General features: G+C 44.0%; 1 protein-coding gene across 1 annotated transcript in view; it reads left to right on the top strand.

Annotated features, from left to right (window-relative positions):
• HEPACAM2 (HEPACAM family member 2) overlaps window positions 1-27,826 on the top strand; it is a 137,916-nt gene that overhangs the window by 25,536 nt on the left and 84,554 nt on the right. The window contains 1 exon segment of the mRNA XM_033931129.1: window positions 1,680-1,964. Coding sequence (XP_033787020.1) covers window positions 1,680-1,964 — 285 coding nt within the window.

Genomic DNA, 27,826 nt, shown 5'->3' with positions numbered 1-27,826 from the left:
GAGGGATGCCCACTCCCTTCTGCCAATGGAGTCCTCCCTTTTCTCCTTCAAAAAAAGGCAGGAGGGATGCCCATCCCTCCTGCCACTGGATGCTCCCTTGAACATTCCCACCGTACTTTTGCTATATGTTGGGAGCTGGAGGGAAGCATGGCCCTCCAGCTCAAGCCCCGCCTGTGGAAAATGATGGGCCTTCCCCTCCCTGGTGTACCATGTGATGCACGGGGAGGAGTCTAAGGCCATGATTGGCTCAGACGCCTAAGGCCCCTCCTCTTAGAAAGGGCCTTAGGCATCTGAGCCAATTAGGGCCTTAGGCTCCTCCCTCTGTATCCATGCACAGGGAGGGGCCTACGGTTCTACATCTGAGCAAATCAGGACCTTAGGCCCCTCCCCATGCATCACATATGGGATACAGAGGGAGGAGCCTAAGGTCCTGATTGGCTCAGACATCAGACCTTAGGCCCCTCCCTGTGCATCACATGGGATACAAAGGAGGGAGCTTAAGGCATCTGAGGCAATCATTACCATAGGCTCCTCCCTGTATATGCATGGTATACCAGGGAGGGGAAGGCCCGTCATTTTTCATGGTAGGGCTTGGAGCTGGAGGCATATGTTTCTCTCCAACTCTCAATGTTTAGCAAAGGTACAGGGGGTTCGGGGAGTGGGCTTTGGGGTTTGGGGGAGCATCCGGTAGCAGGAGGGAGTGGGCATCCCTCCTACCATTTTGGGGGGGAGGAAGGGGGGAGGGGAGGGATGGGGGGGTCGGTAGTGCGGGGGTCCAAGACCAGGTGGGGCATGACACAGGGGTATTTGGCCAGGCAGGAGGGAGTAGGCATCCCTCCTGCCATTTTCACTGCCATTTTCACTTTTCGATCTGAGTCCATGCTCACATTCCATCCTGTCCCATGGTCCCCTCATACACAACACTGTACATTAAATATGTAGAACCGAACAAAGGAAAAAACCTGCAGGACCAAGACACCATGTCTTTAATAAACATACATTAGAAATGAACATAAAGCAGTTTGTATCCAAAGAGGTTAGAGAACCTGGACCTGACACAGTCCGTGTTTCTCCTTCCTCAGGGGTCTAGAAAAACCCTGTACTGAGGAACCTTATGGATAACAACTTGAGACAGCGATGTCTTGAACAACTAAGCAAGATGGGTAAGCTCCTCTATAGTGCAAGCGCAAAAGCTAATCTTAGCGCATTTTAACACAGTAGCACTTTTTAGTAAATCTACCTTTTACTGAAATGATCCCTTTAGTAGATATTGAGAATGTTATTTATTTATATGGATTTATTTACCACCTTTCTGAAAAAAATTCACACAAAGCAGTGTATAGCAATAAGCCAAATGTGGGCAATAGACAATTAGAGAGGTAAAAATATTCAGATAATAAGAAACTTATTATGACATAGCATGCTACTTAGAATGTCAACACAATACGCATTAAAGCAACTTAATAAACAGAATAGTATGTAAGTGAAGGAGGAACATGTAGACAGATAAGATAGAAAGCAGGAGTTACAAGATAAAGATGCCCAAAAGAAAAATCGCATGTGGAGTCAGAAAAGGTGAATGAAAATGATCTCAGCTAGAGAAGGGGTTAACAAACGAGACAAGTGGCATCATTTTAAAAACAGAACAAGGATTATCGAGTCTTTTCTTTCTGTTGCAGTACCCGTCTCAAAGCCAGTCATTCAAAGCGAGCCATTATCTGGGGCAGTGGAGCATGCTGAGAATATCACGATAACCTGCTCCGTGAAAAAAGGCACCAGGATAACTTACCAGTGGATGAAAAATGGGCAGCCAGTGAGTGCCAGCCCCAGGTACAGCTTCTCTCCAACCAATGACACACTCTTTATCGCTCCTGTCAGGAAGGATGATATTGGGAATTACAGCTGTGTGGCAAAGAATCCTGTCAGTCAGATAGAAAGTGAACCAGTTGTACCAACTATATATTGTGAGTATACGCTTGTGTTTTTATTCAGTTTCATCTTTAGTGGATACCAGATCAAGCTACCTTTACATGTGGTATAATTTTATAAGTGGCAATTTAATACACATGTTCTCAATCACGCTTGAAAATGCCTTTATAAAATTACCAACCACACTGCTGGGTGTATTACATTATATTACATTACATTAGAGATTTCTATTCCGCCATTACCTTGCGGTTCAAGTCGGATTACAAAAGATTTATGGTAGGCAAGTTACAAAAGAAGATCATTGGTCATGTCTAGTGAAGGTAAAGAATAGATCAGGTAGTATCAGAGAGCCTGGAAGAAGATGGGAAAAAGGAAGGTATTCGTGATGTTAAAACTTTTTCAGGGATTTCTTGAAGAGTATGGTTTTTATTTCTTTTCTGAACTGTTTAAACAAATAGAGGGGCATAATCAAAAACAATGTCTAAGTCCCCTTTTGGCCTAAGTCAGTAGACGCTGAAGTTGGCAGCAGGGAAAATGTTCATTCTCAAAAAAACGTCCAAATTGAGGAGTTTTTTGAGAATGGAGGAGCTGCCGTACAGTGAAAGATTAGAGAAACTGGGCCTCTTCTCCCTCGAACAGAGGAAATTGAGAGGGGACATGATCGAAACATTCAAGGTACTGAAGGGGACAGACTTAGTAGATAAGGACAGGTTGTTCACCCTCTCTAACGTAGGGAGAACGAGAGGGCACTCTCTAAAGTTGAAAGGAAATAGATTCCGTATGAACGTAAGGAAGTTCTTCACCCAGAGAGTGGTAGAAAACTGTAACGCTCTTCCAGAGGCTGTTATAGGGGAAAACACCCTCCAGGGATTCAAGACAAAGTTAGACAAGTTCCTGCTGAACAAGAACGGGCGCTGGTAGGGCTAATCTCGGTTAAGGTGCTGGTTTTTGACCACGTGAGCGGACTGCTTGGCATGATGGACCACTGGTCTGACCCAGCAGCAGCAATTCTTATGTTCTTATGCATGTTCAGCAATCTACTGGCCCAGAATGCCACTACGTCTATTCCTACACCACATTCCCGACCCAAAAATCACCCAAGTCCCAAACGCCCAAACCCAGACCTTTTAGGTGAAGGACGGGCCAGTCCTTCACCTAAAAGCAGGATTCTGTAACTGTAACTGCTCCCCCCCCCCCACGCAACGATCACAGCAGGAGAGATGGCTAGTCCTCATATGTGATTTTTCTTACCACCTTTGGTTCTGAGCACCATAGTCAGTTTAAAGGATTTAATTTTTGAGTGTCCTTTTTTTGCTTTCATAAAATTACCCTCATTGGAAGCAATTCTACAACAGTGCACCTATATTTAAATGCCGAGAGAGCAAATCTGGGTATACAGACACATGTGCGGCTAGATGCGAGCATTTACATCAGCTATAGAACTGCAGTATTTGTGCCTAGGTCAGGGATGCCAAACTCAATCACATAACATAACATAGGCTAAGTATTGGGCCAAATTTTTTATTAAGATACTTAGGGGTCCTTTTATTAAGGTACGCTAACCAATTTAGCACGCGCTAAATGCGCACCTTAATAAAAGGACCCCTTATTCTTAGTAGAAGTATAGGGTTACAACCTCTCCAACCCCACACCAGCTCTGTGATGTAAACAAAATAAATAAAAAAGACTTTTCCTCTCTCTTTTAGGTCCTAGTTCACTCTTGCTGTCTAACACCAGCTCTGGCAGGATACACATTTCAAATCTGACATATTATAAGCACAAAACAGAAAATAAAATTTATTTTTTTCTAACTTTTGTTGTCTGGTCATTATCCAAATCATGTTGGTCCCAGGCTCTGGTTGTCTTCTGATAACTCGCTTGCCAGGGTCTCCTGCCCATTTGTCAATTTTGTCTTTCTCCTTGCTAACCATCCATCTTCCATCTCTGTCCTCCCCGTCCCCCAGAGGTCTGGCATCTTTTCCTTTTTTTCAATTCCATCCCCTCAGCTACAGCGATGGACCCCACCATCCCCAGATTCACCATCTCTCCTTTTCTCAACTACCCTTTCATCTAGCATCTCTCCCTCCTTCCCCATCACCCCAGGGTTCACCAGCTCTCCCTTTCTCTTCCCAACTACCCTCCTATCCAGTATCTCTATCCCCCCTCCACACCATCCCTTGTGTCCAAACTTTTCTCCCTTTCTGTTCCTTCCCTCCCCTCCATCCCATTGCCCGCCATCTCTCTCCCTCTTCTCTGTTTTTAGACACATTATTTTTCCCCTCCTCCTACCCTCAGTCCAGCATATGCATGTCTGTTTGGACCCTCCTTCCCTCCTTCCGTGTACTTCTACACAGTGCCTGCCGCTGGCACGCGCCCCCCCCCCCCCCCCGAAGATCTGGATGTTTTCCCCCTTCTCTACACCAGACCCTGCCCTTCCTGTGAAGGCCCTGCATCTTCTTTCTAGCGTCCTCCGGCTTCCCAGTCTCACCTTCAAAGCAGCCTAAGGGGATTGCTGTCAGCTGTAGCGAACCTAACAGTCTGCCGTCAGTCTCCGCAGCACATTATCCCAGTGCCGTGGTCCCTGCCCCCTCTCTGACATAACGGCATGGCAGAGGGAACATGCTGCGGAGGTCATATGGCAGACTGCTAGGTTTGCTACAGCCGACTGGCTATGCTCTGCACACTGCTCTGAAGGTGAGACCAAGAAGCCAGGAAGGAGGGGGGGAAAGAACAGATGCACGTGTAATTTCTAGTATTCTGTAAGTTAACATATATAAGTTTGAGCTCCACCCATACTCTGCCCATGTGTATGCCTTCCTGTAAAATGCATGCTATGTAAGATATGTCTGCATTACAAAAGAAAATAGGCAATTTATTAAACATATTTCACCCTGAAGGCTTCGTCAAGAGAAGAAAACTGTCAAGCAAATAAAATGCAAAAAGAAACATACTAGGTGTACTCAAATTACCAAGTAAAAAACAATTAAACAGTTCTCTGATAGAAGAATAAAAGATAATAGAATCTTCATGCATAAAACATATAAGATATTGCACTTACACAATGTATACATGTAAAGATGGATCTGGACCTGCTTTCTGCCATTGATGAAGCCTTCAGAGTGGCCATGCCGGGCACTGTTTGTTTAATACATTGCTTATTTTCTTTTGTTGAGTGGTATGCGGTCTGTGGCCTGCTCTCTCTTTTGATTTGCACTCTGCACTAGAAGATCATAACCTCTCATTTTTACAGATATGTTTGCATTTTCAGAATTGACCTACACCAGAATAGCTGTAATTTTTCAGCTATTACATCCGCAACCCTTGTAAGATCCTCAGCGGCACCACTTAGGGCTCAACAGCTCTCATTGCCCAAAACTTTATGTGTTTAATCGTCACTGGATCTGATTTTCTAATCTTCTTAGTCTTATTTAAGAACTTCCTTTTACTTTTGCTTAGTACATTCATTTAATTTTTAGCTTTTGTTAACTTCTGTTATAAGCAAATACTTAGCTTAAACCAAGTGGTCTCTGGCTAGGGATTCTGATGCCGACATGTATTGCATAAACATCTTTCTCAAAGCTTGACCCCTAACAGATAAACTGCCAGTAACTGCGACCACTAAATCTTCAGGAATAGCACAGAGGGGCTCACTAATCCCTTGGTCTTCATTTCCTGTCAGGTTTTCAGGATACTCCTAATGAATATGCATGACACCGCATGCCTACCATCACCATTATATACAAATCTCTGTCTTGTTTATTATCAGAGGTATCATAAAAACCTGACCTGGGGCGAAGACCGAGACACTACTCCCTGTACACTTTTTCAACCTATGATTCTTTGGTCCAGTATGCTAAATAGTAAGAAGAATGTGGTATTTAAAGATTCTTTGTTTTTTCCCTACATTTTCCATTTCATTATGTGACTTTTCTGAGCATAACTTGCAAATTGAACATATTTTGTATAAGGCAGTATGCTATCTCATGGTGAATTATATGCCATTTCTTCAGACATGTTCTCACCCTGAGCTATACTATCATTTTGCCAGGTCATCCAAGTGCCGATAATCGAAACGGGTTTTAAACATATCTAAAACCAGCTTAGCCTTTTCAGTGTCAATGAATGCCCAGAGCTGAAAGGGGCATTTTAGGAGGAGTGGTGAGGGTGGGATTTGGACAGGACATGGGCTGTCTAGACTTAGTCGTACTGCAAGTATAACCGAAAGTTTAACGAGACTGCCTAGACGGAACTTATATGTAGTGACTTAGGCGATCTAAAAAACAGGTGTAAGTGGCTATAAGGTATTCAAAGTGACCAGATAATCACTGCAGACACAAAGTACAGACATCCCCACTCCCCCCGTGATCACTGACCCCCCATACTGCCATGAAAATTGGAATAAAAACATACATACCTGCCTCCAGAACATCAACACCTGGCATAGGAAAGCCTAGTAGAACAGCACACAAGTGGCTTAATTCAGAACAGGATTAATTTTTCGAGGGCCCCTAGGCACACAAGTACACTGCCCCCCCCCCCCCCCCGGGCCTGCCCCGCTAACACCCTGCCCCCATTTATCTGTTTTTTTATTTACTTTTTATTTCCACTTATATTTCTTTTTTTTAATTCAAAACAAACAAAGATTAGCATACCAGTGCACAGTTTTTGTTCTATGCAACCCCCAAACATCTCTGAACAAATCCCCCTTCCTTCCCTTCCCATCTACTTACCCAGGACATTAACTCTGAACCCTTTCAATACGTATATAAAAGCGTTCAAATATTTTGTAAAGCAGTAATACTATCCGAAATATAAGTCTATATTAATAACCAAGTTTACATCGCCTAACTGCCTCACTCTACATCAGGGGTGTCAAACTCAATCACATAAGGGACCGAAATCTGAAAAAAAGGCTGTCGCGGGTCAAATTTTTAATTAAGATACTTAGGGGTCCTTTTATTGCGGTACGCTAACTGATTTTGCGCACGCTAAATGTGCACATTAATAAAAGGACCCCTAAGTGACTAAGGCTTAGTCTTAGCAGACATATAGGGTTACAACATCTCCAATCCCACACCGGCTCACAAAACAGAAAATAAAATTATTTTTTCTACCTTTTGTTGGCCCCAGGCTCTGGTTGTCTTCTGATAACTCACTTGCCAGGGTCTCCTGCCCATTTGTCATTTTCTTCTTTCTCCGTGCTAACCATCCATCTTCCATCTCTATCCTCCCCTTCCATTTCCCTTCCCTCCTTCGTAGGTCTGGCATCTTTCCTTTTTTTCGTGTCCATATCCGCAGCTTCGGCAATGGATCCCACCATCCCCAGATCCACCATCTATCCTTTTCTCAACTACCCCGATGATGACAACAATGCCACCCCCCCACAGCAATGGGTCCCCACCCGACAACAACGCCGGACCCCCCAGCATTGATGGAGAGCAAGAAGGTCCCGTGATGACTGCGTCTGCCAGTCCATCCCCCTCCAATGTCACTTACTTCTTCCGACAGACGCAGTCATCGCAGGACCTTCTTCGAGCTGCGTTGGCTGCATTGCTGTCCGTCGATGCCGAGGGGGCCGAGATTGTTGTTGGGTGGGAGCCCGTTGCTGTGGGGGGGGGGGGCGTTGTTGTTGTCAGGTTGGGGCCCATTGCCGTGCAGGGAGGGAAGGGGGGCCCATTGCCTTCTGAAAAAAAATGGCATGGTAACTCATCCTTCAGCGGACCCCCCTGACTATTTCGGGCCCCAGGCACGTACCTAGTTGGCCTATTGGTTAATCCTGCCCTGGCTTAATTAGTCTGGGGGTGGGCTAGTGAACCATGGAGAGGAGGACCCAGGCCCATAAGCCACTCTAACATCCTACATTTTTCTCAGCTCTCAAGCTTCAACATTTTATCCTCTCATTCAAACTTCTCTATTCTGTTTGGGTGTATCTCATCTTCATCACTATTGTTATGCCTTGCCTTCCTTACTCTTCTTCGTACTCTCTTGCTTATTCTCTTTCTCTCTAGGACCAACAGGTCTAGACCAGTCATTTTTTTCCAATAGCTAAAACCCCAGTTTGTTTGTTTTTGTTTTTTTGCATAGCTAAGCAATGTTAGTACATCAATCGCTTGGCTACTTTGCATGGCGTTTTAGCTAATTTGCATGGCTGGACTGGAAAATGGGTGATCGAGTGGGAAAAACACATAGTGAGCCATTTTATACATCAGGTCGGTAAAAGCGATTGTCGCTAAAGCTGTGAAGTCTACTCCATCTGTCGATTCACTCTACTACCTCTCCAGGTAGAACCATTTATCAACCTCCTGATGAGTTCCTTTCTTCCTTTCTCACTAAGACTCTTGGCTTTCCCTCTTTCTCAAGCCTTCATCTCCTTCCTTCATTCTTGGGAATTTTAATATTAATGCTAATGACTCCTCTGGCTCTTATGCCTCTTTGCTTTAATATCCTAATTCACTCTTTGTTTATGTTCCACTACTCTTACTTACCAGAATGGCCACTGCCTTGATCTAACCTGCTCATTTTCCAATTTCTCTACATCAGTTCTTTCTCTCTCTGACTATCAACTGATAACTTTCACACTTAATCACCCTTCTTCTCCCCCCCAATCTCCACCAATATATTTAGCAATTTTCAAGCTAGCCACCCTTGTATTATTTCTACCATTTTTTTTATCTCTCTTCTTATATAAAGATAAGAATAGTCATACTGGGTCAGACCGATGGTCCAGCTACCCCCCCGTATCCTATTTCCATCAGTGCCAATAGAGGTCACAAGTACCTGGCAGAAACCCTAATATTAGCAACACTCCAGGGCAAGCAGTGGCTTCTCCACGTCTGTCTCAATAACGGCTAAGGACTTTTCCTCCAAACCTTTTTTAACCTTTTCCTATCGTAATACATTTTATGTTACGCTGGTTCCAATCGTAATTATTTTAGAAAAGTTTTGTATTATTCACCGTTATCATTTATGGCTATTGTAAACATAATGTAAATAAGTCATAAGTCATGTAAATTCAAATATTTTGTGTTCCTGGCTCTTTATTAGTATGGGACATACGATGGCAACGACATTTTTGGAATATCCCGTCATCCGGGGACACACGATAGGAAAAGGTTAAAACCCAGAGATGCTAACCGCTCTTACCACATCTTCTGACATTGAAAAGAACACAAACTGAACCCCAAATTTTTATTATGCACACTTTTACAAAATATCTGTTCATTAGAAGTAGCCTAATAGAGCAATAGGCTGAGAACTAAGAAAGCCAGAGTAGAGAATGACACGGTGGCGGTTCTACCCGCGACCACCGCATTTTAGCTGCGGGTCACCCGCCGAAAATGGGGAAGAAAACAAGCAGTCGCTGCGGCGACGGGGACAAGGCCATTTACCGTCCGCGGGGCGGTAAATGGTCTTAGTCCCCGCAGTGAGGCATGAAGGATCGCGCGGTCCCCGCAGCTCACACCCGCCTGCCCAATCGATTCTAGTGTTTAGCCAGCTCTCTCCCTTCTCCTCACCTTAGTTTGTAGATTTTCTTTTTCGGCGACCCGCACGCTATCAGAGATCCGCGCACGCGCGGCTGCTCAGTGTTCAATCTTCTGCTCTGACGCAACCGGAAACAGGAAGTTGCAGCAGAGCAGAAGATTGAACACTGAGCAGCCGCGCGTGCACGGCTCTCTGATAGCGTGCGGGTCGCCGAAAAAGAAAATCTACAAACTAAGGTGAGGAGCAGGGAGAGAGCTGGCTAAACACTAGGATCGATTGGGCAGGCAGGTAGTGGCTGCGGGGACCGTGCGATCGCTAGTGTTCCCGGCTCAAATTGGAAGGAGGGAGTGAAAGGGAAAAGGATTCTGGGCCAAGGATTCTGGGCCAAGGGGAAAGAAAAACCCACAGCAGGAAAGAAAGGGAAGGACTGGCAGGTGAGCCAGATGCTAGAAGCAGGGGGGGGGAAGAAAGAGGTAAAAAAGCTAGATGGGGTTGAAAAGAAGAGACACACTGGTATGGAAGAGGAAGATAGGGGAAATCTGGACACAGGAAGGTAACAGAAAGAGGGGAAATTATGTGCATGGGGCATAGGGACAGAGACATAAAGGGGACATGCCATGGGGATGGTATATGGACACAGGGGGGAGGGGGCAATGACAGATACATAGGGGAGATATTAGAAATGGAGAAAATAGGAGCAGAGAAGCGAGATGGTTTGTGGGGATGGGACAGGGACCGAGCTCGCAGGCTCCAGTGGCTTGCACAAATTACATTGTAACGTGCCATGAAAATAAGAGGGAGGAAGGTAGATAGATAAGCCACGTGAGAGGAGCTGAAGGGTAGTAGAAAGGAACAGATGGTAAAGGAGGGAGGGAAGGGTAGTGGTGGAAAGGAATAGGACAGACATTGAAGGAGGGTGGAGAGGAACAGACCCCGAAGGGAAATGTGGAAGATAGAGTGGGAAGAAGACAGATGCCAGACTATGTGGGAGCGGAGGGAAGAAGATGGGTGCTAGACCAATTGGGGGGGGGGGGTTAAGGGAGAGGCACAGTAACAGCAAATGGAAGACGCAGAGAGAAGACACACTGTGGATGGAAGGAATTCAATGAGAAGATGTGGAAAGCAGAAACCAGACAACAAAGGTAGAAAAAAAAATTATATTTATTTATTTATTTTTTGCTTTAGGATAAAATAGTATATTAGTTGTGTTGATAAAAATGTATAAACAAAGCCCTGCCAGCTGAACATCTTTCTCTAGTTCAGCAGCAGGAACTTTGATTTATAAGAAAGGAATAAGCTAAATATTACAGTACTAAGGCTTATATGGATGCAGCGGGGACAGTGACGGGGCGGTGAATGGGATGGCAGTGGCGGTGACGGGGCAGTGAAAGGGATGGCGGGTGACGGTGACGGGGCGGTGAAGGGAACGGCGGGTGACGGGGCGGTGCAGAGGATGGTGGGCCGGTGACGGGGCGGTGACGGGGACAGATTTTTTCCCCGTGTCATTCTCTAAGCCAGAGTGAGCTCCTACTGTGGCCCTAGTGATTAGAGCTACAGCCTCATCACCCTGAGGTTGTGGGTTCAAACACTGCGTTGCTCCCTATGACCCTGGGCAAGTCACCTAATCCTCCATTGCCCCAGGTACATTAGATAGATTGTGAGCCCACCAGGACAGATAGGGAAAATGCTTGAAGTACCTATACGTAAACCGTTTTAAGCGTGATTGTATATATACAAAAATGCCATTTCCCTTTCCCTATCTTGGACAAGCCTCTCTCCTTTGCCTCACATAGAAACTCATAGATTTTACGATATGAGAAAGGTGCAAGATAAATCCAGTCTTTAGTTACTCTGAGGAATGAGGATCGAGAAGAAAGTTAGCTAGCTAGAGAGCATTATCAGTGCTAGTCAGCCTGTGAAACATAACACACGGATAGCTGGCGGAAATGTAGTCAGTAATACTGTACATGAAACTTGAGCTTGTGATCTGTGGACTGTTCAGAAGGAGACCCAGGTCCAAATCCCACTATAACAAGTTCTTTTTTTGGTGGAAATTATGAGCCTTCCAAATACAGGAGACACATGCAGTCTTGAAGGCTATTGTGGTGTACTGTTAGGTACAGTAGGAGTTAAGGTGGAATTTGTAATTGAGTACCATTTGTCAAATTCTACTGTGATGTAGTGGTTAGAGCTACACCCTCAGCGCCCTGAGGCTGTGGATTCAAACCCTGGCACTGTTCCTTGTGACCCTGGGCAAGTCACCTAATCCTTTAGTGCCCCAGGTACATTAGACAGGCAGGGAAAATGCTGAGTACCTGTATGTGAACCGCTTTGAGTGTGGTTGTAAAACTACAAAAAGGCAGTATACAAGTCCCAGTCCTTTTCCCTTAGCACTAGGCTGCCCCTCTGCTCTGCAGGGACATTTTTGTAGAAATGCTGCTAGACATCCTTGCCCTTGGTTTTTGACATACTTAGGGGCCCTTTTCCAAAGCTGCACTAAAAAGTGGTCTGTGCTATGTTTAGCATGTGGGTTTCCCATGCACCGAGGCCACTTTTAGCATGGCTATAAAATGGCTGCAATTTCTATTTTCCCATTAATGGCCATGCGCTAATTTCCCAATTAGTGCATGGCCATTAATAATTGAACCCTTACCGCCACCTATTTATTAGGTGGCAACAGCTCCCATGCTAACCTCATACTAATTGGGAAGCCTGCAACAATTTACCTGTACTACTCAATTAGTGATTGACTATTCTCCACTTCCAAACATGCACTCACGTTTAAAAATTAAACCTATATTTTAGCGAAGGAAAACATGCACCGATTCAAGAACTACCACAGGACACCTGAACGTGTCCCACTGTAGTGCATTTTTAACCTGCAGTAAGCACCCGAATTTGGATGTTTCAATTTGGAAAAGGGCTGTTCATTTTGGCTGTTTTAATATGTTTTCAAACAAGAAACACCAATGTTTTTCCTGTTCATATATGGCTGTGAGATGAACTTTTTTCTTGGGCATAATGAATGAGACATTCTAATTAGGACTTGGATGTTTTTTTTCAAAAATATTCCTTCATGGGTCAAGGTCAGGTCTCTCAACTCAACTCCCTATGTCTTAGGAATGACTTTCCTGACTCTTAGATGTTTCCTTAACTCCTTTGAATTCAAGTTCATTCTAAAACAACCAGATGTTTGCTTGGTCTAGCCTCTGGGCTTCTCCTTTGATTCCCCTCCCCATTCCCCTCTCCCCTTCCCCTCTCCCCCCCCCCCCCCCCCCGAGTTAGCCTACTGTTTGGCATCTAGGCTATACTGGTGAGACATTTTCCAGCCTCTCTTTTCTTCTTTCCCTGTCTTCTTGTAGATCTGAGAAGATGTGGTTGGTTTGGATGGTGCACTGCCCATCCCGCTTCTCAGTTTCCACCCCAGGACTACAGCACTGTTTTTTCCTTCACAAAAATGTGGACCCTATTTAATAAGCACTTTTCCAATAGATCCAAATTTTAAGAAAGCCTTTAGTAAATGAGTCCCAGATGTCTTGTACATCTTGTTCTCATTCCTGGAAGCCTTGTTTTTTTGTCCTTTCTCTATCTGTTCCACTCCATTACAATAAGAGTGTCAGATTGTCTGTACTGTTTGCTCTAGAGGTAGTAACACGGTGCAAGGTTCATATAGTTTTATTAAGTGGCATTTTAACCTTGTAGAGATGATTCTTCAGTTTGCATTCATTCAATAAATGAATCAGGAGTATTTAGTTTTTGCTTCTTCCACCAAAGCAGAATGTACTATATTTTTCATTATTCTTAGTGAATCCCACAATCAGGATATTTTTTTTAATTATTAACTTTTAAATTTACAATATACTAGAAAAAAAATCACTCCATTAGGTCAGTACACACCAACGCCAGAAAAAATATTTTAAGGTGAAAGAAAAGCCTCAGCTAGCCTTTTTTTTTTTTTCTAGTTAGTTCTGACTATTTTCAGGCTCCCACCTGCCAGTAATAAATCATATGTGAAAGTTTTTACCAGTGATGCTTGGGTGGAAGAGAGTGGGAACACCTCTCCGTGTCTGAGAAATATAATTAATTCATCTCTAAAAATGACTCCTCTATACTCCCCTCCTCTCCAGCAGCGAATGACCTAGCAAAATTTTTCAATGAAAAGGTTGCTACTATAAGAAGCTCTTTTCCATCAGCAGTCAGTTACAATTCTCTGGTGCCCAGCGACACTAAACCTATCTCAGTAGACAGATCCTGGACAGCCTTTGAGCATGTATCCGAAGACCAGGTTTCAAAATTGTGCCATAAATTAAGATCTTGCAAATGTGCCCTGGACCCGTTTCCTTCTTACCTATACGAGAAAATTCCCAAGCAGGCTATTTCATCTCTCACCAGACTTATAAACTCTGCCTTACTATCAGGCCTATTTTCTGTAGAAATGGGACACATTGCCCTGACCCCATTACTGAAAAAAGCCGATCTAGACCCATCTTCACCATCTAGCTATCGTCCTATAGCGAATATTCCTCTCCTGACCAGGGCCGGATTAATCAATAGGCACACTAGGCACGTGCCTAGGGCCCGAAAAGATGCGGGGGGCCCGCTGAAAGAGGATGACTCATCTTGCCGCCAACGGGCCCCCCTCCCGGCATCAACCGCAACGGGCCTCCCCTCCCGGCAGCAATCGCAACGGGCCCCCCCTCCCAGCAGCAACGGCAACAGGCCCCCCTCCCGGCAGCAACCACAATACAGCCGGTTCTGTTACTGGAAGGTCCCGCGATGACTGCTTCTGCCGGTCCATCCCCCTCCGATGTCACCTCTTCCGGAGCAAGTAAGTGACATTGGAGGGGGATGGACTGGCAGAAGCAGTCATTACGGGACCTTCTAGTAACAGATCCAGCTGTATTGCGGTTGCTGCCAGGGGAGGGGGGGCGTTGCCGTCAGCTGTTATAATGCTGCTTTCGGGCAAAGAAGCTCAGAGGACAGAGCCAGCAGCAATGTTTGGAGGGGGAAAAAGGAGCATGGAAGGGTGGTGGAGGAAGAGAAAGGGGACAGGGTGGTATGGAAGGGTTGTGAGAAGGATGGTATGGAAGGGTGGTGGAGGAAGAGAAAGGGGCAGGGTGGTATGGAAGGGTTGTGAGAAGGATGGTATGGAAGGGTGGTGGAGGAAAATAAAGGGGGCAGGGTGGTATGGAAGGGTGGTGGGAAGGATGGTATGGAAGGGTGGTAGAGGAAGAGAAAGGGGCCAGGGTGGTATGGAAGGGTGGTGGGAAGGATGGTGGGGCAGTGTGGTATGGAAGGGTGGTGGAGGGAGAGAAAGGGAGCAGATGCTGATGGAATTGTGTGTAGGGAAAGGGAAGGATACTGGATGGAATTGGATTGGAGGGAAAGAAAGGGGGCTGATGCTGATGGAAGTGGGGGGAAAGGAGAGGATAGAGTGAAATGTTAGACCATGGGGGTGTGGGAGAGGAACGAGAAGAAGACAGGAGAGAGATGCCAGACCATTGGAGGAGGGAATGGAAGAAGATGGATGCCAGACCAATGAGGGTGAAGGGAAAGATGGAAGGGGGAGGCATACAGTTTCTGGAAGTGGCACAGAAGGACAAAAGATGAAAGGAAGATATTGACAAGAAGATGAGGAGAGCAGAAACCAGACAAGACAAAGGTAAAAAAAAAAATTCTTTTTTTTTTTTGCTTTAGGGAACATGCATCGCTGTTTCTGTGGTGTTACATTGTATGCAGAATATAGCTTCTTGGTGGTTTTATTTAATCTTTGCCTATTTTATCCCCCCTTTTACAAAACTGTAGAGCATTTTTTTAGCACAGGCCGTGGCTAAAAACCATACTACAGTTTTGTAAAAGGGGGGAGAGGTTAGTTTGTGATTACATATTCCATACTAGGTGAAGGTGTTTTCTGTGACCTGTTTGTATGAAAGACATGTTTTTTTGTTAGCGTTGACTAGCCTTGTTTGGCGAAATGCATCAGGCATGGTTTTTTGGAGCACCTTGAATTAACCTGATTTGAATCTCCTTATTTTCTTCCAATCTTCTTTTGTTTCATGTTGGATTCTTTGGTGGATTGCTTGCCTTGTTGTTTCGTTGCAAGTTAACATACATGGAGTGGAACGTACTAGAGGAGTTCAGATTTGGATGTTTATACATACATATGGGTTACAGTTGGTTGATGTAGAGTGAGGCAGTTGAGAGGCGTAAACTTGGTTATTAATATAGACTTAGTACTGCTTTACAAATATTTGAACACTTTTATATATGCATGGAAAGGGTTCAGAGTTAAATTCCTGGGTAAGTAGGTGGGAAGGGAAGGAAGGGGGATTTGTTCAGAGATGTTTGGGGGTTGTATAGAAGAAAAACTGTGCACTGGCATGTTAAAAAAAAGAAATATAAGTGGAAATAAAGAAGAAAAGAAGAAAACAGATAAATGGGGGCGGGACATAGGTGAGGCGGGGGAGGGACATGGGCAGGGCATGGGCGGGTTAGGGGTGGGGTGGGGCCAGGGGGGCCCAGTGTACTTGTGTGCCTAGGGACCCTCGAAGAATTAATTCTGCCCTGCTCCTGACCAAAATGCTAGAGTCTATCATATCTACTCAGCTCTCATCTTATATAGAGAGATTCTCCATTCTTTTACCTTGTCAATATGGCTTCAAACCCAACTTCAGCACCGAATCCCTACTGGTCTCATTAATTTCAAAGTTTCAAAACTACACTCATGTAATAAGTTTGCTATCCTATTACAATTCGATCTATCTGCGGCCTTTGATGTCCACCACGATATTCTAATTTACCAACTTTCTGAGATAGGCATTGATTCCACAGTCCTAGACTAGTTCTCCAAATTCTTACAATCTCGCTCATACACTGTTAATATGAATGGCACCATGTCTTCTCCTTGGAAGCCGTTATGTGGAGTCCCGCAGGGAACACCTCTGTCCCCTATTCTTTTCAACATCTATATGTCTACTTTGAAACTTTTTCACCTATCTCCCTTTGAAACATTATACACATATGCAGATGACATCCTTGTCCTTCTTAAGATAGATTCAAATCTTACTAACCTCACTGAGAATATAACAGCATGCATAACGAAACTCCAGTCCTGGGCCCTCACTGTACAAATGAAGCTGAATGAGTCCAAAACAAAATTACTTTGGCTTGGCCCAAAATTAGATCAGCTACCCACACTCATTTAATTACCTTCTCTCCCACACTGCAGATTGAACTCTCAAGCAAAGTTTTGGGCATCATTATTGATTCTACACTTTCATTTAACGACCATCTCAACACTCTGGTAAAAAAATGTTTTTTTAGTCTCCACATGTTGAGAAAAGTGAGATACTGCTTCCACCAACAACATTTTGCTGTCCTTGTACAATTACCGTATTTTCACTCATATACCGCGCACCCGTGTAAAACGCGCACACGGGTATACCACGCGGGGAATACAAATGTATGTAATAAAATGTTAATATAGCGTGCACACGCGTATACCGCGCATGCTAAAACCTCCTCCCGCCTACTCTGAACCGGCATCCTCCCCCCCCGCTCACGTCACCCCCCCCTCCCCCGCGATCCTACATCCCCCCCAGCACCGCAAATACAACTCTTACCCGATTGGGCACCGGCACCGGCACCAGCACCAATGCATAGCATGTGCCAGTGCCAGTGCCCGAAGATCCTCCCTCGTTGGTTTGGGCTGGGCTGGGCTGGGCCGGGCGGAGAGAGTGAGACCAGAAGGTTTTGAGCATGCGCAAATGCTCAAAGCCTAGTCCAGCCCGGCAGAGGAAGAAGGAGGATCTCTCTCGCACCGCCCGGCCCAGCCCAGCCCAGCCCAAACCAACGAGGGAGGATCTTCGGGCACTGGCACTGGCACATGCTGTGCATTGGTGCTGGTGCCGGTGCCCAATCAGGTAAGAGTTGTATTTGCGGTGCTGGGGGGGATGTAGGATCGCGGGGGAGGGGGGTGACGCGAGCGGGGGGGGGGAGGATGCCGGTTCGCAGGGGGAATGCCAGATCAGAATGTAAAAAAAAAATTGTAAAACGCACTCACACGTATAATGCGCATGGTTATGCACGGTTTGTAAAATCATGTATAATGCGCGCGTTATATGCATGAAAATACGGTAATCATTCTTTCCAGGCTGGACTACTGCAACTCTATCTATCTAAGTCTAACCAAGACAAGGCTCCAAAGACTTCAGCAGCTCAAGAATACTGTGTCTAGGTTGATCTTCGCAAAAAGTAAATTTGATCATGTTTCCCTGCTTCTGTCAAAACTTCACTGGCTTCCAGTAATTTCTAGGGTTCACTTTAAGTGTGCCTGCCTAACATTCAAGATCTTGCATAGCATTCTTCCTCCTCTAATTCCACTATCTTGGAATTCTACAAGACCTGACACTTCCAGATCCATCAAAAAACTTAAACTAACTGTCCCCTCGCTAAAAGGTGTTATCTATGCTGGAAAATTAGGGAAATCTCTTTTCTTCAAAATCACTGAGCTTTGGAATAACCTTCCTGCTCTGCTGCAGAATCTGGGCTCCTTCCAATTATTCCAAAAGCATCTAAAAACTTGGCTATTCTCAAAAGTGTAAATCTCGCTACCCTCATTATAATCACTAACTCATTATGTTTTTCCTTCATTATATTACAGTTCTTGTAAACCTTGCCGAGCTCCATCTCTATGCAGAGAATGCAGTATATAAACTTAAGGTTTAGTTTAATTTTAGTTTAGTTTATTTTTCTTCTAAAACAAAGAAAAACAGATCATGCTTTAAGAAATTACTGCAACTTTCTCAATCAAAAAAGCATGTAAATGTGTAGGATCTACAAACACATATGAATTCTTCTCCAATATCACCAGACACTTACAGAGAAATATAAGAAAAATGAGGCCCCTAAAGCTAGAACCCTAGGTTTCAGCTAAAGGAAGACCTTACACCTAAATTGATTCGGGCTGACAATATTGGAGAAAATCTTTATTGTTTGCCCATAGAAAAGAACCTTTTTCTTAGCAAAATAAGCTTTTAAAATTAGTTTATGTTTTTTCAATTGAAAGGATACCAGCAATGTAGTGCTCTTTGTTATAGGCTCTTGAGAAAATTCAAGAAAACTAGACACATCTACACTATTTCAATGTATCACATACTCCATCTTCCCTTTGAACACAAAGTACCTGGAACACCACAAACTCCACTATAAACACTAAAGAACTGAAACAATTCTCAATGCCCTGACATCTGAGATTAGAATATGCATGAGCACTGGACAAGTCCTTGTATTACAGTGCAACTTAGCTAGTGCATTTGATGTGGTAGACCATCAACTCCTATTATTGATTCTAAACTTTCTAGGGATAAGCAGTTATGACAGAATGGAGTGCCCGTCACTGGCCATTGGAGGGAGTCTGAGCAGCAGAAAGAAGGAGCCTTGCCAAGGCTCCTGGAAGCTGTCCTCTCACCCTTAGGGAATGTTAGTGCTGAAAAGGACACTTTCAGAGTAAAGAGCTGGGAAAATCAGAAGCTCCTTCGAGAGGAATGCTGGTCTCTGACCTAACCCTCGGTTAAGCCTTCTAGACCGACCTGCCTGGAAAACCTTGGGGGGGGGAGGGGGAACTAGGAAGGTGCCCTAGGGTTGATAACCGGCAAAGGGCCCGGTGGTGGTGGAGAGCAGCTGAAGGACAGGAAGTAAGTCCCAGAGAGAGGCTGGCTGGGAGATTGGAAGAGTCCTCGGGGCATGTGTCTGGGAGAAGACGACTGAGGGACTGGGAGAGTCCTCAGTGTGTGTGTTCAGGAAAAGATACCTGAATGAATGGAAGGGCCTGGAAGAAGGAGCAGCTGGAAGTCCAGGGAGGGGCTCAGGTTTGACGACCGATGGTGGGACTGGTGAAGTTTCCAGGACCGGTGGGGACCCATGAAGCCAGGGAGCATAGGGTCTGGTGGTGGTGCCACAAGAAGACAAAACAAAAAAATTGACCCAGAGATTCCACAGAGAAAAAGTCCAAGAGAAACCAAAGAAACACTGTGGAGAGACGATGTTCCTGAAATGGACTTTATTAAAAATGCATAAATATGTAGCAAGAGAAAACAAAAAAAAACTCTGTAGAGTGTCCATAAAGAAGAAAATCCAGAGAAAACAAAAAAAAAAACTCTGTGGAGTGTCCACAAAGAAGAAAATCCAGAGAAAACAAAAAAAAAACCTCTGTAGCAATCCACATAAACACCTTAAGGACTTAGTCCGTTGGGAGCACTGGACCCAACGCGGTCTGTTTCGACAAACCAATCTTCCTCAGGGGTCTTGAAAATGATGGTGTAACCATGTAATGATGGGTATAGAAACAACTTGTGTATTGGCGGATCATGTGGTGCCATGGAGCAGTGTGATATAGTACAGAAGTACTATAGATTTACATGTGACTGGTGGTGTATGGGACGTAAAAAAGAGAGCTGTGAAAGGATGTGCACAGAAGTGATGGAGTGAGAGCTGTGAAAGAGTGGAGTCAAAAGTGATAAATATGAAGTTGAGAAGTGCTGCTACAAAGTATAGTGCGTATACTCTCGCTCGGAGATGATTGAATATAAAGAAAGAAAGGATCACTGAACTGGAAGAGACAAGATAAAATACATACCCTGCTAGTCCTAGGGTGGAAGATACATGGAAAGGCTAAACAATCCAAAAATACTACAATTAAAAATTTAAATGATTTAATGAACTATCCGTTGTCCCTAAAGAGCTCAGAATGGGCTACAGGTTTTTAAAAGGCAGAAATGTTATTCTTTAAGATAATATGGGTGCTAGAGCTGTGCCATACTGATTTAATTTAGGGGTCCTTTTATTAAGGTGTGCTAAATGCTAAGGTGCCCATAGAATATAATGGATGCCTTAGCATTTAGCGTGCACTAAATCAGTTAGCGTGCCTTAATAAAAGGACCCCTTAATGTGGTTCTCCCATCTCCAGTATTAATCTTTTGTTTTAATTAAGAAAATGATCAAGCAGAAAATTCTTAAATATATGCTTGTTGAGTTTTCTATTGAGAGGTCAAGGTAGACAACCTGTGGAAAAAAATTGGAAGATTAACAAGTGTAGCATTCTAGTGCATATTCAGAATTCTATTCTCATATTCTTGTTCCATAACAATCTTTCTTTGGCTTTTGTTTTGCCCTATGAACCCATCAAGGCCTCATCTCTACTCATTTTTTTATCTATGCAAAGTTTTACAAACATCTGCTGGTTCAGTAATTTTTTATTAGTTTTCCACCTACGACTGGCCCATGACATATTTGAAACAATTCAGAAGGCTCCAGGGCACCAGAAGCCATATGTTACTGTTGTGGGGGAGTTGAGTGATAAAAAGGTAAGTACCTGCCATCTGCCAGGGAACAGGATGGTTAACAGTATCATGGTGACAAGAGCAGTCAGCGAAACTCTCACAGCTGTAAATTCCTCCTGAGAACAGGTGATTTATTATTTTACAAGTCATTTAGTACATGTTTAACAGAAACAAGAGAATCATTTCTGTAAAGAAGTAAGTATCAGGGAAAAAGAGGAAGAAGTTATTTCCTCAAAATGAAATCATTCAGTCCCCTCTAATTCCTTTCATGAGCACTAAGGGCTCCTTTTACTAAGGTGCATTAGGGCCTTAATGCGCAGAATAGCGTGTGCTAAATTGCCATGCGCGCTAGACCTTAATACCAGCATTGAGCTGGCGTTATTCTAGAAGCGTACCGTGCGGTGTAGCGCGTGGTAATTTTGTGCATGCACTAAAAACGCTAGCACACCTTAGTAAAAGGAGCCCTAAGTTCAGACTTCCCTTTGCTTAATTTCATCTCATCAGCCCCCCCCCCCTCTAATTCCCTACCCGAGTATGCTTTGGCTCCATTTTGCCCTATGTATTTTGTCATAATTAGATTGTAAGTTCCTATGAGCAGAGGCTGTCTCTTGCATGTACAATGTACAGTGCTGCGTGCAGCTGGTAGCGCTATAGAAATAATAAATTGTTGTTATTGTATTTTCTAAACTTTTTTTTTTCATTTAACAAAGATGATTAAATTCTGATCTCTCATGGTTGATTTATCTGCCTATACTCACCTTTCAAATCCAGGATAGCATCATAGTGGTTTATATTGTAGATCCAAATATAATATATTAAAAAAATTAAAATATAAAAAAGTGTAGCTGTTTAGCTCAGTACACTTCTCAGATTCAAATTGTGCTATTGTTTTACATTACATTACATTAGTGATTTCTATTCCGCCTGTGCCTTGCGGTTCTAGGCGGATTACAAATTAGAAGAGATCTGGACATTACCGAGAGAATTACATAACATTGATTCATGAACTTTACATGGTGTGGTAGAGGACTATAAATTATAAGATATCTGGATTTTTTCCGAAAGAATTTCATAGTAGAGAATCAAGTAATAACAGGGTAGTGTTCTAAGCTCATCACAGGGTCTATTCAGACAGCATCCCCAGGGAAGTTCTGGTGGCTCCGCTGACTGACCTTGTCAATGCTTCTGTAGAGTAGGGAGTGGTACCGGAAGACTGAAGAAGGACGGATGTGGTCCCTCTCCACAAAAGTGGAAGTAAGGAAGAAGTAGGGAATTACAGGCCAGTAAGTCTGACTTCTGTGGTAAGCAAATTAATGGAAACGCTTTTAAAACAGAGAATGGTGAAGTTTCTGGAATCCTGTGGATCATAGGCGTCAGAACGAGGGGGACCACAAGGGCCGTGGCCTCCCCAAAAATTTATCCCTGGTGGTCCAGAGGTTTAGCGGGCAGGAGCGAGCTTTCTGCGCTCCTGCCTGCTGCTAACCCAGTGGGTGGCGGCAGCTGTGGGATGCAGTTTCTTCTGCCGCTCAGCAGAAATGAACAGGCGTGCACTTTGGCGCGCCTGCTTGTCACTGAGCATCTTTTTGACTGGCTCCTACAAATTCTTGTGAATCGTGAGAATTCGCGGGAGCCAGTCAAAAGCCACTCGGTGCCGAGCAGGTGCACCAAAGCGCGCGCATGCTCATTGCCACTGAGTGGCAAAAGAAACAGCATCCCGCAGCTGCCACCACCCACTGGGTTAGTCACGAGGTAGGAGGACAGGGCAGGGGATGGGGGATGGCTGCAGTCTGACAGGGGGGGAGGGAAGGGGGGTTGGCTGCAGAGTCTGACAGGGGGAGGGGAAGGAAGAGGGATGGCTGCAGAGTCTGACGGAAGGGAGGGGAGGTGGCTGGGTACAGAGCCTGACGTGGGGGAGGGAAGGGGGCTGGGAGCAGAGTCTGACAGGGGAGAAGGGAAGGAAGGGGACTGGATTCAGAGTCTGACAGGGAGGAGAGGGGAAGGGAAGGGGCTGGGTGCAGTGACTGACAGGGGGTTGGGTGCAGAGCCTGGCAGGGAGAGGCTGGGTGCAGGGGTAGGGAGTTGGGAAGATAGAAAGGACAGATGCTCAGGGGGTTGGGACGACATACTACACATACTGGGAGAGGGTTGGGAAGGACATATGCATGGGTGGGAGCAGGGGGGAGGGTTAAGAAAGGAGGAAAAGTGAGATGCTGCACAGGTGGAGTACTGGGAAGGGAGAGAAAGAAATGCTGCCGGTGGGCAAGGGAAAAGGAATGGAGAATCATTGGACATAGGTGTGTGGCGTGAGAGGGAAAGAGAGATAATGTATACAGAGAAAGGAAGAAAGAGGAAGAACTGTTGGACATGATAGTGGTGGAGAGGAGGGAGGGAGAAATGTTACACTGGGAGGGAGGAGAGATGACCTAAAGAAGGGAGAGATGTCAGACCACAGAATAGAAGGGAAGGAGGGGAAAGAGAGATGCCAGATGGCAGAAAGGAGAGGAGAGAGATGTTAGACCTTGGGAAGAGGAAGGGAAGGAGAGAGATTCCAGGCTATGGGAAAAAGAGGAGAAAAATGCCAGACCATATGAGGGGGGGAGGGGGAAGACTTTAACCATGGGAGAGGGATGAGATGGTGCATAGGGATGGAGGGAAAGGGGAGACAGAGGGAGGAGATAGTGCACAGCAATGGATGCAGCAGGGAAGAGATAAGAATAAATGTTTCTTATGGATAGATGGGAATAGGGGAGAAGAAAGAGGGAGGAGATGGTACACATGGATATATGGGAAGGGAAGGCATGAAAAAGTAGATTTTGAGAAGAAAGCAGAAAAATGGAAGAAAGTTGAATGTTAAAAGTTAATGCTAAAGATGGATGTATGGCAGAAAGTGAAAGAGAGAAAAACAGCAAATGGATAAGGTGGCCCTAGATACACAGTTAAGAGCACAGACAGAAGGGAGTGCAGTCACAGACTGAGAAAGATAGTTTGAAAACCAAAATCACCACACAACAAAGGTAGGGGAATTGATTTTATTTTAAATTTAGTGATTGAATTGTGCCAATTTGGGGAATTTACATCTGCTGTCTATATTTTGCACTGTTAAGGAAGAAATGCATTTGTTTCTATTTCTCTGGGGTTGTACTGCATGTAGAGTCTTGAATCTTAGGGTTTTATATATATATATATATATATATATATATATATATATATATATATATATATATAAGAAATGAAAGGTCATGCATTTGGGATTCAAAAACATGAGGGAATAGTACAGTTTAGGGGGTGAAGAACTTATGTGCACGACAGAAGAGCGGGGCTTGGGTGTGATTGTATGTAATGATCTTAAGGTGCCAAACAGGTTGAAAAGGCGATGGCAAAAGTTAGAAGAATGCTAGGGTACATAGGGAGAGGTATGGCTAGTAGGAAAAAGGAGGTATTGATGCCCCTGGATAAGACTCTGGTGAGACCTCATTTAGAATATTGTGTACAATTCCTGGGGCCGTACCTTCAAAAAGATATAAAAAGGATGGAGTTGATCCAGAGAAAGGCTACTAAAATGGTGTGTGGTCTTCATCATAAGGCATATGGGGACAGACTTAAAGATCTCAATCTCTATACTTTGGAGGAAAGGTGGGAGAGGGGAGATATGATAGAGATGTTTAATACCTACGTGATATAAATTTGCATGAGCTGAGTCTCTTTCATTTGAAAGGAAACTTTGCAACGAGAGGGCATAGGATGAAGTTAAGAGGTGATAGGCTCAGGAGTAACCTAAGGAAATACTTTTTTACAGAAAGGGTGGTGGATGCATAGAACAGTCTCCCGGAAGAGGTGGTGGAGACAGAGACTGTGTCTGAATTCAAGAGAGATTGGGATAGTCATGTGTGATCTCTCGGAGAGAGGAAGAGATAATGGTTACTGCCGATGGGCAGACTAGATGGGCCATTTGGCCTTTATCTGCCATTATGTTTCTATGTTTTACCAACTGGCCAAAAAGTCTCACTCCTGGAAGTGGGAAAGTCGGCAGCTCTTCAGCAGTGAGCCAAGAACCAAAGAATTTGTGCAAGTCATTTTTACCCTCCATTGCTTATGGTGCAAACGAGAAGTGCGAAGAGACAAATGAAAGTAGCAAAATGAATAATAACAATAATAATTTCTTTGGTGTTTATGAAAGGATATTTACCAGAGAGAAGGCAGTATTAGGACAGTGTTCAAAGGAATTTCTCCAGAAAACTTAATAGCCAGCTGGATAAATTCCCCAGGCTGAAAATTTCCCTTCATTTAGTATACACAGAGTGGACTTTCAAAGGGAAACTCTGTTTATATGACAGAAAGATATGCACAAGTGCATGCACTTTCATGGGCATGTTCCTACCTCAAAACGTAAAGCTATCTATTTAAAGTGTAAAGCTAGCTATCCTCTTCATAACCTCTAATTTCTTATTATGCCCTTCCCTCATTTATTGAATTTACCTGTAAACCGTGCCGAGCTCTATCTTTATGGAGATGATGCAGTATACAAACTTAAGGTTTAGTTTAGTTTATGCATCATGCAAGGTTCTTGCTGCCAGTTCTTTACCAGAGTCTGCAGCAGATACTTCACATTTGCTCCCTTTCAACAATCCTATTCCTCCAGAATGCTCTCTCCAGGCTCCATGCAGGGGGGAATGGGGACTCATATGGCACCTTGTTGTGGCTTTGACATTTCAAAACATTCAAGGTGATGGGCACTGGATGACTAGGAGACTTTTCCAGGGTCATAGGAAGCAGTACTGGGATTCGATCTCACAATGTCTGTGTACAGGGGCAGCAGCTCTACCAGTGAGCCACATGTTACCCCTAGAGGGCTTGGCCCCTTCTGGAAAGTTCAGTGGCGTGCGGTGAGGTCTTTTAGGGGATTCAGTGAATCCCCAGCTCTACAGCCCTGTCTTTTTATTTTTTATTTACTTTATACTTGCAGTTTGATTTGTTGAGTAGGCAGCCAGCTCAACCAGTCAAACTGCATCAAACAAAAAGTAACCCCCCCCCCCCAAGAAAAAAAGCAGGGCTCTTGGGCTGGGGATTCTCCAAACCTCCTGAAGGCCCTGAGAGTACTGATCTGCCTGTTGCCTGCTTGACCAATCAAATTCATCAAATTATTTTGTGTTATTTTTATTTTATTTATGTAACAACTTTTATACCACACAATCACAAAGGTTAAGGTGATTCACAGTCTTTACATATATAGGTAAACATTAAAACAAACAATACAATATAAAATATATAAATAATAGTATAAAAAGAATCCAAAAGCATGTCTACGGACAGTCAGTTCCATCAAGCCCAATGTCACGTATATATATTCAGCATATCACAAAAACCTGGTGAAAAAGCAATGGCGTAAGTTTTTTCCTAAACAGGCTCCCACTCTAGATATTCCTCAGTTTCTCAGGTAATGTGTTCCAAAGTTATGGACCTATAACATAAGAATAGCCTTAATGGGTCAGACCAATGGTCCATCAAGCCCAGTAGCCCGTTCTCAACTAAGGTGGCCAATCCAGGTCACTAGTACCTGGCCAAAACCCAAGGAATAGCAACAATCCATGCAACTGATCCAGGGCAAGCAGAGGCTTCCCCATGTCTTAATAACAGACTATGGACTTTTCCTCCAGGAATTTATCCAAACCTTTCTTAAAACCAGCTACGTTATCCGCTTTTACCACAACCTCTGGCAACGCATTCCAGAGCTTAACTATTCTCTGAGTGAAAAAATATTTTCTCCTATTGGTTTTAAAAGTATTTCCCTGCAGTTTCATCGCGTGTCCCCTAGTCTTTGTAATTTTTGATGGAGTGAAAAATCGATCCACTTGTACCCATTCTACTCCACTCAGGATTTTGTAGACTTCAATAATATCTCCCCTCAGCCTTCTCTTTTCCAAGCTGAAGTGCCCTAACCTTTTTAGTCTTTCCTCATATGAGAGAAGTTCCATCCCCTTTATCATCTTGGTTGCTCTTCTTTGAACCTTTTCTAGTGCCGCTATATCTTTCTTGAGATAAAGAGACCATAAAAAATGGACTTGCATTAGTGCTGTCAACTGCTGGAGTTGACAATTGGGAGGGATGTTTTGTTTAGGACAGTTGGCGTTGAAGTGGTTGTCTCTAAAAAAAAAGTACTTTTATTGATAAAATTTTGTATGGAGTGTTTGTATTATGTTAAAGATTGGAGCCCACAGCATATATTGGCTCTAGGTGTATGTGTACTGTTCTGAGAGACTGAACAAAATGTTTTAAATTTGAGGAATTTGACTTTGCATTCTCCTTGGAGAACTGATTGTAATGGCTCATTAAATTATTTTGGAATTAAATTAATTACCAAATACAGACAGTTGCTGCTGTCTAACTGCTTTACCTTTTAAAGAGTGAGAAATGTCAGTTTTCAATTAAAGTGGCTTTACTTAAAGTAAATTAAATTAATGCTGTGAACAGTGTGACAAGACTTCTTTCAGGAGTTCCTGATAGAAAAATTATTAAAGGGTACTCCTGAAATTTAATTGACTCTCGAGAGACTACGGGAACTCCCCACAGTCATTTCTTAATGGCTATCTGCACGGGGCAGGAGCATAGGAAGATCGTTCCTACCCCAAAAACTAGCTAGACCACCAGGTAAGGTCGGGATGCCAGGAGAAGGCGGAAGGGAGGCAGGGGTGGGTCAGAGCCGGATATTCGCGGTTTTTCGCCATTTGCGGTTTGGCTATGCCCCTATCCCCCGCGAATAATGAGGGAGAAGTGTAATTTTATGTTATGGTATTCTTGGTATAGCATACTCCTGAAATGTAAACAATATGACTAGTAGAGCTACCATAATAAGTAAGAACTGAGACTGCCTGATATTGAATAAAAGAACACATTTATTTGCTTGTGTGTCTGTCTGAAGAGGTTCTTTCAGACTGAACTGGCTAATAATTTTAGTCTAGAGCAGGGGTGTCAAAGTCCCTCCTCGAGGGCCGCAATCCAGTCGGGTTTTCAGGATTTCCCCAATGAATATGCATGAGATCTGTTTGCATGCACTGCTTTCATTATATGCTAATAGAGCT

The sequence above is a fragment of the Geotrypetes seraphini genome, chromosome 2 (assembly GCF_902459505.1).
Source record: "Geotrypetes seraphini chromosome 2, aGeoSer1.1, whole genome shotgun sequence".
Taxonomy (NCBI): domain Eukaryota; kingdom Metazoa; phylum Chordata; class Amphibia; order Gymnophiona; family Dermophiidae; genus Geotrypetes; species Geotrypetes seraphini.
The sequence above is the reverse complement of the archived record's forward strand: the minus strand, read 5'-3'. Positions and strand labels throughout refer to the sequence as shown.